Consider the following 11,044-nt stretch of genomic DNA (forward strand, 5'->3'; position numbering starts at 1 on the left):
TGTGCAGGGGACATCTTTGCCAGGAGCAGGAGCATCATGTCACATGGAAGGACCCAAGGACCCTGAAATGCTTCATAACCATCTTGTAGTCCAGCTGAAACAGAAAAAGGTCATTTATTGCACCTATTTTGGGGGGTGGGGAGGGTGTTATTGTTTTCAGAGTCACTTCCCTTACTCATGACAGACATCAGAATATGGTACCTCTTCGCAGCACAAACTCAAAATGTGGTGTAGGAAGATGTGCGAGAGGGAATTCAGCCTATGTACAGACTGGTTGTATTAAGCAGATACAAAACAATTACCTATAAGGTAATACAGCCTTCTGCATTTGGAGATGTCCACCTGAGGTTGTGTCTTGTCTTTTACCCTGAAAGTAATTTGCATAAGATGGGATAGTGCACAGCCAGCTTAACTTTTGTAAGTAACATGGCTGTTTCTGGTAGCCTCTCTTGGCCTTGTGCAGTAGGAGTGATCTAGCTATGAAAGTTCACACTAGGATGAAGTAAACTTAACTACCTGTTTGCTTTTTTTTTTTTTTTTTTTTAAATAATTGCCAATCACTATGTTCTACAGTTTTTACTGTGAACCTCTCTGTTTGCCTAGAGTTCAGAAAAGAACCTCAAAATAAAGTCAGAAGTGTTGTTTGTTCAAGTAGGTTAAATGTTGGGTGCTTTGAGAGAGGTCAGGATTGTCCAAGTCACTTGACTACCTGTTTCATAAAAAGGAGTCCCTGTGTCCTTCCATCTTTTTTGAAGAACACTAATGGTTAGTTTATTTTCTGCTAAAAGACCGTTTAATTGTACTGAATGACACTTGAAAGCTTTTGGAGATTACAGAACAGTATCAAAATACAAATCAAAATGAGATAAGATTAGTTCTGCTTAGACTTCTGACCAGATTGTTCTGTGTTGGCAGAGAGCTTGGTAACCACACTCAGGTTTTGGTTTTTTTTCGTGTTTGCAGAGTACATTGGCTACAGTGAACATTCAGCTGCTGCCAGATAAAGGGGAACGGTTATTAAAGCAAGTGCAGGATTTGGAAGCTGCACTCAGTGCTCTTAACATTTCAACAGCAGATACTAGTGAAAAAGGTAGGGATAATTGGTTTTTTTGCCTCCAGAAGTTTACAAAACAATTTGTCTTAAAAATAGTTGTTAATATGGAGGAAATACAGCATAAACTTATATATGGCCTGTGGTCTATAAAATGTTTGTTGAGATTTACTGAAGATGGAAAGTGTAAATTGCAAAATACGTGTCTGGGAGCAGATGAATGGAACAACTCAAAAGTTTCCTGTGAAATGTGGTGGCTTCCCAAGGGAGTTTCCTCCCACCATTAGGATCTAGGTTTCCAGCTTTGGCTACATGACTGAGACGGGTATCTCCATGAGAACATGCCAGTGAAGTGTTAACTCCCTCTGTTGCAGGATGGAACTGTGCTGTTTAGGCATGTTGTTGTGATTGAATATTCCAGTTACCAGATTCAAAATGAGCAGCTTCCAGTGTGCTATTCCTGAGAGAGAAAAGCTCATGAGCTCTTGGCCCATTTGTTCTTGGATGTTTCAATAGTTTTTGTGTTCAAAATATTGACAGGAGAGATATCTTCAAGATTAATAAATTGTCTGGGAACAGTGTGCAAAACTGACCTTTTTGCACTGCTCTGATCACAGTTGCAGAGTTCAGTGTGTTGCTATAAACCACATACTGGAGCTGGACACGTTGCCTGTCACAGCAGCAGGCCAAGAGCACATGTTGTAGTGGCTCAGGTGATGTGCTAACCTGCTATTAAATTGGTGTCACCACTTCACAGTATTTTGCAAGCAGACTGTTGGGCAAAATGAAGGCTCTTCTCTGGGCTGTAGAGCAATGCTCTGAGGTTCACGGTGCAACCTTTTCAGCCTGTGCTTCCTTTCTCCTTAAGGGCAGGACAGCATGAGCAGCAGCTGCCACCATGAAGAATCTTTGTCTAACCCAGCTGGCAGGCCAGGTGGTACAAAGCTGATAGCACCACTCCCGCTCCAGGATTCTTCAGCAAAGGCCTCTGCAGGCTCACACAGTCACCCCTTGGCTGCTGCTGCTGCTTTGGGTTCCAGTGGCCAAAGGTTTGGAAGTAAGTATAGAAAGACTCTGTCATTACAGAGAACACTGTTGAGTACTATTTCTGAAATAATCCTGCAACTTGTGGATATATGTGAGAGTACTAAACCTTTTTTGTTACTGCGAGCTGCATACTGTCCCTCAGGCATCTGCAGCCACTGAAGTCAATCTCTGAGGTGAAAGATCTGCTCGGAAAGTTAGCTTTGTAAACACATCTCTGATACTCTATCTTTGCAGTGAGTGTTGGTGTGCAGAATCTGTATGGGGGAAGAATGACAGAAGACCGAATCAGGGCTGTACACAGGGCCACATTTGAGGCTATTAATCATCTTCATAAATCTCTAGAATCCTGTCCAACAGAGGAGACAGCAGCTGAAGATCCCTCTGGACTGAAGGTGGGTTGGCAAGGATGGAAGCTGTTATGCTGATGAGTGAATCATAACCTCTGAGTAGTACCCTAGAGCATTCCTTCCTTCCCACTTTGACATACTTTGCATCCTAATGGAAGCAGATACTCTAATTACATTCCATCGATGTTGTTTGTACATGATGGGCAGAACAGAGGTGTGAGGAACAGTCTGAGAACCTCATTTTTCATTCTTCCTGGTGAGCTGTAAGAAATAATCTTTCAAAAAAGTGTTGCAGGTGATTGAGTTCATGCAGTGTGATGGACTCCAGAGTAGTCAGTTCTGATCTGCCAAGAGCAGCTCTCTATCTGTGAGGTGATGCAGAACTCATGTTTGAGGTTATATGCGAGGTATTGGAAGGCACATGCCTCCACAAGATGGTGTGTAGATGCATATATGTTGTCACTTGTCACATTGTCTTGGGACCTTTTCAATGGTGGGGAAGGCCACTAAATGTCCTATGGTGGTAGTATGTAGTCCCTCTTCCTGTTCTAAGAGTCTGTCAGGGTCTTAGATTCAGTGAGAAAAGGGGAAGTGTTCTCAATCCCTTTCCTTGACAGTGATAGGTGTTGTAAGCAAGGTAGTCTGGGGTGGACTTTCCAGCTGGACGAGCTGTTGTTATCTGCTCTCTCAGAGCACTGTGAGGCACTAAGCTGGTTTGTGCATGAGGCATTGGGAAGACTCATCTATGGTACTGCTGACCTCCTGTCTTCAGGAGTTGCCTACCTTAGGTATTGCAATCCATGTGAAAAAAGAACAGGTAGGTAAACTCCTTTTAGTAGGATTGTAGTAAAACATTTGAACAGGATAATTGGAACAGGAAGCAGAAGTGTCTAAATTTTGCCAGGTGTTTCCTTCAAATCCTCTGTCTCACCCCCTCAGGTTCCACTGCTGCAGCACCAGAAACAGGCGCTTGCATGGCTCCTGTGGAGGGAGAGTCAGAGGCCGTGTGGAGGAATTCTGGGTGAGCAACAGAACGGGAAAGTGGATTTTGTGGGATCTATGGCAGCAAAGTTTTGCATGTAACTTAGTTGGAGGCCAATTGCTGGTTATTTTGTAGGCATGTCAAAAGGTCTTGTTTTCTATGCCCTTTTACCAACTACAGGTATTAACCAATTACTAAACCATACCCTGAAATTTTCATCTGTGTATTTTTATTTTGCTGCGTTCCCCAGGGCACTTTCTGTTGTAGTATTTCCCTCAGTGTAGATCTCAGCTAAGGGGGCTCATTTCTGCAGGTGATAACTGGTGTGTGTCTTTTTGCAGCGGATGACATGGGCTTGGGGAAGACTCTAACGATGATTGCTCTCATTCTGGCCCAGAAGCAGCTGAAGACAGAGAAAAAGAAGGAGACATTAGAAATATGGCTATCCAAAAATGGTACAGAGTTGTTGCCATCCTACAGCACATACATTATGATGAAGTGCCATTTGAAATGCCTAAAGCATTATAGGTTAATGGGTCGTAGAACAACACACTGTATCTGTGCTCACTTTCCTTCTGCAGGAAACATTCATTTGGCTAAATTTTACTGTGCTTCCTTGCATGGCCTTTCTCTTGATCAGGGTCATTTTTGTCTTCCATTGGATGTGTAGGATTTTCCAACTCATTACTTTATATTATTTGGGGATTTTTTTTTTTTTTACTGTTTTCCTGAAACAGTTAAAGCCAACATATGCTGAGTTTGCAAAAGGTTTCATAGCTTTTAAAACCTATGCATGGTTTTCATAAGGACTTAAAATATTTACTATTCACCTCCCTGTGACTGATCTTTTTTCTTTCCAACGCTCCCCCAATGATTACTTTTATCTTGTCCACAGACATTGGGGATGCTAGTGCTTTTTAAGAGTGTTGCTTCTGTGTCCACAGTCCGTACTGTATCCTCATGGAACTGGTTGGACACTCTTCTCAGTTGTGAATTTCCAAAAATTCTGTCATTGTTCTAATCTAATGTGAAGACATTGAAACCTGTCTGCAATATTTTCTTTTAGAGTCCACTGTTATCCCTTCTAGTTGCACTTTAGTCATTTGTCCTGCATCCTTGATCCATCACTGGAAGAAAGAGATTGAGAGACGTGTGGCCTTTGGCAAACTGAGGATCTATTTGTACCACGGGCCAAATCGAGATAAGCATGCAGAGGTGTAAGTGCTAAACCATAAATATGACTAAGAAAAGCAAAGTGCTAGCAAGAGATTGTGTTTATCAAAGTTGAAATTCAGTGGCTGTAAAATGATGGAAGAATGTGAAGTATTGAAATGTGGAAGATCCAGAAAGTCAGGCTGATGTGTGGTGTCAAGGTGTATTTAGTAAAACATTTACTGGCCTGTGCCCACGCTCAGTGGTTCTGGTGGAGGCTTTTGCTGCTTCTGATAGCAAAAAAAAGGTGTATATTCTCTAAAATACCTCTTGCATGCGAAGATTGTCAGTGGCAGTTTCTTCCATGCTTGTGCTTTATAGTTGTATTTTTTTTATCAGCTGTATGTATAGATCAGAATATTTTCTAGACCTCTTCAGGCCATGCTAAGCAATATTCCTGGGTGTCAGGCTCTAAGTAGGGTGCATCCCATGTGGCGTGCATTCTGGACAATGGGCTTTTACTGTCATCTTGAGCTTGCTGTGTCTACTTCCAGTATCCATAAAACGGGGACGATGCAACTTTCCTGTTCGACTGCAATGAAGCTCAGTTTTCTGTAAAAGTCAGCATTTCAGCTCCTATAGAGCTGTGTTGTTCTTAAATGCATTCTTCAGCATGCATTTAGTCTGTCTTGCAAAATGAATTCCTTATGTGTTCTTGCTCCTGATTACTGCTTTCCCTTTACGCAGGCTTTCTGGATATGATGTTGTTGTCACAACCTACAGCCTTCTCTCCAAGGAAGTTCCCACAAGCAAAGAGGAGGGGGAAGTTCCTGCTCAGGACCATGATGTGGGGGTGAGAAGCCATAATGTCGATAGGGAATTGCCTTAAGGTTTTATTCTGAGGTGTTGCAAACCATTGTTGTTTCAAGTAGCACCTTATATGTGCTACAGTGAGCAACAGCTTGATTTTTTTTTTCATAAGCCCCTGTTGATTGTTTTTATAAAAGCAAAGTGATGAGAGAAAGTGTTGTGAAGTGCAGCAAGAATAGATAAATTCACAATATATCTGTTCTGTAGAATTATAGAATATGCTACATTGAATACAGTTGAAATGTCTAAAAAAGTAATTTTAAGAATGCAGTGGTGAATCTTGTTCTCTTTTTGAGGTGAAGGAGCAGTAGAATCTCCTGTTTGATGTTCTTTGTTGCTTGAAGCACTAATGTCCCTCCAAACTGCCAGAAACCTGTTGTGCTCAGGCTCTGGGTCAGTCTGAATTGAGACTGAGGCAACTTCGATGCTGCCTTGAAGAAACAGCAGTGCGCTGGCTGGGCTATGAAAATAATGAAGTGATTGCTGAGTGCTGACTGAAATGACTGCACAGTGTAGATGAAGTCCCATGCTGGTGTGGATATTGCTGTCTCCTACCTCTGTGCACAGCTCTAGATAAAGCTGTTGCAGAAAACAGGACTTGGAATTTCCTGAAACTTAGAGGTGGTTTCTATAACATTTTTGAGAGATCAGAATAATTATATGTGGTCCTTCATCTCAGCATAGCAAAATGTAACTGATATGAAACACCTCTTGTAGTAAGAACATTATATGATAAAACGTTAAAAGCAAGAAAATGAGCAAAATACTAGAAATTGTTATTAAGATCAGGCAAATACTTTGCAGTTTTCAGCTTATAAACTTTAAACATGGAAGCTTTAAAGAGATGATTTTTTGAGACCATTTCTTACATGACAGTGTTGGGGCTGTCTTTCAAACCAAGACAGACTGTAAGAGCACAAATTGCTACTGACTAACATCAGGAAAAGGCTCCTTGCTGGAAAAATGTGTTTGCTTGTGGCTCCTTGGAGAGCCTAGCAAGGTTTTGATCCAGGTTATAGTCTGCTTTTTCTTTCAGAGTGGATCATCTCCCTGTTCCCCTCTGCTCAGGGTAGCTTGGGCTCGAATTATATTGGATGAAGCTCACAATATTAAGAACCCAAGGGTTCAAACCTCTATAGCCGTGTGCAAACTGCGAGCTAGTGCCAGATGGGCTGTCACTGGGACGCCGATACAGAACAACTTGCTGGACATGTACTCTCTCCTGAGGTGAGCTGGTTGCACATGACCACATGGACAGGGATCCAGTCCTAGTAATTCTTCTCTGATGAAGTGCTAAAGTAGTTTCTAAGTTTGAGATGTCTCTAAGATAGGTGTGAGATTAGTTATATTAACACTTGGTACTGGATTGCAAAGGCTGTGGTTGAGGCATTGCACAAGGCTGGCCATGTGTCTGCTGTTGCTTGTAGCTTTTCTACCTCCATGGAGGACAAAGGGCAAATTACTTTGTATCTCTTATGACTTCAGGATGAGTATGCACAAAACCAATTTTAATGAACAGAGGTTTTATGAGTTAATCCCCGTAGTTAGCAGGGCAGCCTGGGAGGACCTTCTCAGAGTGTTGTGCTGCAAGGGCATTGAACGAAAGGGTGAAAACTTTGGATTCTCTGAACAATGATGAACAGGTGCTCCTCATTGCTGAGGGGGGGGAAGACTACAAATGGTGTTGGAGAACCAGAGAGAACTTGCATTTGAAATTAATTTTGGATAATTGAAATTAATTGTCAAGTAAGAAGTTTGACAGATGAATATGCTTTTTGGCAAGTGCCTGCAGCTTGATGTCCTTTGTTTGCTGGTGATGCTTGAAACATTACGGGCTAAGAGGAGATGATGAATCAGAAAGAGGTGCTTATAGTATTAGTGATGGAAAGACATCTGAGCAAACAAGTTATCACCACCATTACACTGGAAATGTTTTGCTGCTCCTTGGTGATGCAGTTAGGGCATTTGGAAATGGTTTGTTTTGGTAGCAAGGAATAGCAAGGAATTTGGGTCTGGGCACTCCAGAGTAACTGAAGAACTCTTCTTCCCTTGGTATGAAGTCTCCTTCCTTCCTGTCATAGGTTTCTACGTTGCTCTCCTTTTGATGAGTACAAAGTGTGGAAGTACCAGGTAGATAACAACACAAGGAAGGGGGGAGAGAGGCTAAGCCTCTTAACCAGGAGCCTGTTATTGCAGAGAAGGAAGGACCAGCTGGATTCAGCTGGCAAGCCCTTGGTAAGAACTTCACCCTTGACAACTATTGCCATCATTCCATTGTTTTCCTTGCAGCGGACAGTTATTTACATGCATAAATTTGTTAATGGGTGGGGTTTCCTGTCTGTTGCACTCTCTTGAGCAAGAGGAGCAAATGCCTGTGGGATGCTTTTGTTGCTTACCCAGAAAGCAGAATTAAGGAGAATAATGAAACCTTTCAGTCATAAATCACATACAGACAAAAATATGTCAAGTAATTGCATGTAGATGGCCGCTTAGTGGAAAGTTAGTCTAGATCACTGGACTAGCTTAGATGTCTGAGAACCCAAGCTGCCACATGTCAAATAGACCTGGTGTGTGCTGTAGCATTGGCTTTCTGCATTGCTTTTTACAAACAGTCCCTTAAACGGAGTATTAGGTCATAGGTGTGTCTTAAGCCTTTAAAATGTTTAGTTTTGGTGTACTGTCTGATTTTGAGTGGGGAAATAAGCTACTTTAGCAACACAAAAATTAATCCCTCTGTGGTAGCTGTCAAGCAGTTCATACTTAGTAGCTCCTGCCTCCTGTTACTGGATGAGTTGGAATAAAGGTTTTATCTTGAGCGTTAACCAGGCTCCTTGGAGTTCCGTGAGTGTCTGTGTTGTGTCATAGTTACATTAATACACATGGCTTTAGTGAACAGACAGCTGTCTTCTGAGACTTAAGAGTACTGTGTTAAATCTTGGATTGCTGGTGTTGGTGATGGTCTGTAAGATTTTTGCACTACGTCTGATCCTGTGAATTTTCACTTCAGGTATCTCTGCCCCAGCGCAACACACAGCTGCATCAGTTAAAACTTACAGCAGAAGAGCAGTCTGTGTACAATGTGCTCTTTGCAAGATCCAGGTATGAATGTGGGTAGGGATATGGTATTTTTTGGGTTTGTTTCTTTTTGATAGGGAAATCAGAAGAGAAATTCACTTCAGATGAGAGGAGCTTTTGGACAAACTCCTGTTAGTTTTTTCCCCTTCTGATTGATCTGTCTAGTGTGCTTGAAAATACATTGCTTGTTCTGGTATTAGACAAAACTGATTAATTTCTTTTCTCCCATATATTTATGCCTTGTATGAGCTTTGTATTCTAGCCTTACACTTAATCTCACTGATTTCAAGACTCCAAAGACTTGGAATTGCAACAAGCAGTTCTTAAATGATGATGTGTGAGTACTTGTAAAGGAGAGAATTATCATCTTTGCTCTGTGATTCTCGTACAATTAGAAATTATGCTGGCCTCTCCAGATAGCTGTAATGCAAGCCAGCATCACTTTGTGTTCTCCTAGGCTCTTTCAGCAGTGTCACTGTAAAGACTTTTCCTTCCTTTTAAATATACATTTAAAGGTGTTCTCATACTCAAAAAGCAGACTTGCTTCCTCTTGTGATTTCCAAAATGCATCTTTGGTTTTGATCATACTCAAGTTAAACAAAACGGAGTGGTTTTTTGTGATCATTTTGTGACTGAATGATTAATGAAACCTTCCTTACCTTAATGCATCATCAGCTTGCTAAGCTCAGGTCCCTCTTGCCTTTTTTCTTGCTGTGAATCCCAGTGTCTTTGTCTTGTTTTTCCAGGTCAACACTACAATCCTACCTAAAGAGACAAGAGCAGAAAAATGAAGACAGAGAGTATGATGGTGGTAACCCCTTCGAGAAAGGTTTGAGCACACCCTCCCCGGAAAACATTTGCAAAAGTGGCTCTTAATGCACAGTTCAGAAGGGGGAACAGACCCGGGGTCAGGACTTAGAATTTCTTTGGAAAATGCTCCCCTGATGTTACAAAGAGTCATATCTTAATATTCTAGAAGTGTGTTCTCATTGTTTTAGCTCTGGGAAAATACCTTAACCTTCCTGGGACTAAAATTTCCTTTGAAATAAAGGTCCAATTGCTCAGAGAATAGATGTCAGTATTAGTGTATGGTAGATGATACTCTGACTTGTCCTGTTGCTGTTTTTTTCTTCTTTTTTTGATTAAAGTGGGGGTAGATGGGTTCCTATGTTAAATCAGGTATTTGCTTGCCTGTTGACTCTTGACTCCTCTTCATGAACCTCTTCCTGAAAGTGGATGGACAGTGCTTGGAAATGTCTCCAAGAGCTCTTGATGTTTTGTCTTCCTTCCTTGACAGTTGCACAAGAGTTTGGAGTCAGTCAAAAGGAATTTCCAGCAGGCTCAGAAAGTGCCTCCCAGGTCTCAAGTACTGTCCATGTCTTGTCCATGCTCTTGAGGCTCCGTCAGTGCTGCTGCCATCTCTCCTTACTGAAAGTGGTAATTGCATTATGTTGTAGTGGTGTGAGGGGTTTTGTGGGGATTTTATAAGTGTTTATGTAAGTTAACAGACTTGGTAACACCTCTGCTCCTCTTAGCTATGGGAATATGAACAGAGTCAATTTTAGGACTCTGTGTTTTAAAGCCCAAGATGTTTTAGATGGGCTTACCTTTTACCGAAGAGTTCCCCAGCATGACTTACATGGGCAGCTGTGTCTCTAGAAATACCTTTATTCAGATAAAAAGGGAACTAGAATTTTAATGGTAAGGAAGTCTTAATCTTAACCTAGCCTTGAAAAGTGCACAAGTGTAGCCTGTTTCAAGGGCTTGTGTGTTGGAGAGCTCTCTAAGTGCTTTGAGGTTGCCTTGCCTGAAGGAGACTGATCTTTCAGGAGTTCTTGGCTCTGTCACATAAAGCAGCTGTGGAGAAGTTCAGCTATTAGGGGAACAGGCAGGAATTTATGTTCTAACATCTGTAATCCTGCAGTTGTTAAATGCTGGGGGCAGTTGGAGGAGACTGGACCACAGGAAATGGCTAAGATCACATGCTTTCCATACACTGCCCCTTTGGGGGCAGAATAAAGGTCCAAAGGGACTGTTGTCCGATCCAGTAGTGTTTCTTAATTGTTCTGTCTTCATATTGCATAGTATCCTTCAAAGCTGGTGTCCTCAGCAGGTATGGTGCTGGCTGGATCAGCACTGAATTTGATCTCAGGTTTGGCTGTGATCCCTTATTATATTGCTTTCTTTCCACAGGCTCTGGATCAAGTTAATTTGAACAGTGAAGGCCTTGCACTCTCCATTGAAGAACAACTTGGTGCTTTGACACTCTCTGAGCTCCAGACTTCTGATTCCAAATCAACAGTCTACCTCAATGGCACAGCTTTTCAAACAGATATCTTTGATATCACCAGGGAGAGCACCAAGGTATTCTGGTTGTGGCATTCTTACCTTCCTTGAGAAGCTTGGATTTTAGCATTTTGCCTCTTAAGTGGCTCATGAATTGTCACACCTTGGTAATTGCAGATCAGGCTATGTGTCCAATTTAGATGAAATCAGATGAGTAGGTTGATAGCCTGCTGA

General features: G+C 41.8%; 1 protein-coding gene and 1 long non-coding RNA gene across 2 annotated transcripts in view; one reads left to right on the forward strand and one right to left on the reverse strand.

Annotated features, from left to right (window-relative positions):
* The window catches only part of TTF2 (transcription termination factor 2), an 18,016-nt gene that overhangs the window by 2,688 nt on the left and 4,284 nt on the right, over window positions 1-11,044 (forward strand). Inside the window, exons 4-17 of the mRNA XM_017731962.1 lie at window positions 1-109; window positions 964-1,090; window positions 1,920-2,108; window positions 2,333-2,490; window positions 3,385-3,466; window positions 3,769-3,882; window positions 4,494-4,644; window positions 5,327-5,432; window positions 6,486-6,676; window positions 7,531-7,684; window positions 8,457-8,548; window positions 9,271-9,353; window positions 9,822-9,961; window positions 10,718-10,888. Of these exons, the coding sequence (XP_017587451.1) occupies window positions 1-109; window positions 964-1,090; window positions 1,920-2,108; window positions 2,333-2,490; window positions 3,385-3,466; window positions 3,769-3,882; window positions 4,494-4,644; window positions 5,327-5,432; window positions 6,486-6,676; window positions 7,531-7,684; window positions 8,457-8,548; window positions 9,271-9,353; window positions 9,822-9,961; window positions 10,718-10,888 (1,867 nt within the window). The remainder of the gene's footprint in view (window positions 110-963; window positions 1,091-1,919; window positions 2,109-2,332; window positions 2,491-3,384; window positions 3,467-3,768; window positions 3,883-4,493; window positions 4,645-5,326; window positions 5,433-6,485; window positions 6,677-7,530; window positions 7,685-8,456; window positions 8,549-9,270; window positions 9,354-9,821; window positions 9,962-10,717; window positions 10,889-11,044) is intronic.
* LOC108446149 overlaps window positions 3,635-11,044 on the reverse strand; it is a 12,907-nt gene continuing 5,497 nt past the window's right edge. The window contains exons 2-3 of the long non-coding RNA XR_001861264.1: window positions 9,184-9,289; window positions 3,635-3,830 (exon numbers count right to left, since the gene is read on the reverse strand). This is a non-coding gene — a long non-coding RNA (uncharacterized LOC108446149). The remainder of the gene's footprint in view (window positions 3,831-9,183; window positions 9,290-11,044) is intronic.

This window comes from Corvus brachyrhynchos, unplaced genomic scaffold (genome assembly GCF_000691975.1).
Source record: "Corvus brachyrhynchos isolate BGI_N302 unplaced genomic scaffold, ASM69197v1 scaffold3, whole genome shotgun sequence".
Classification (NCBI taxonomy): Eukaryota; Metazoa; Chordata; class Aves; order Passeriformes; family Corvidae; genus Corvus; species Corvus brachyrhynchos.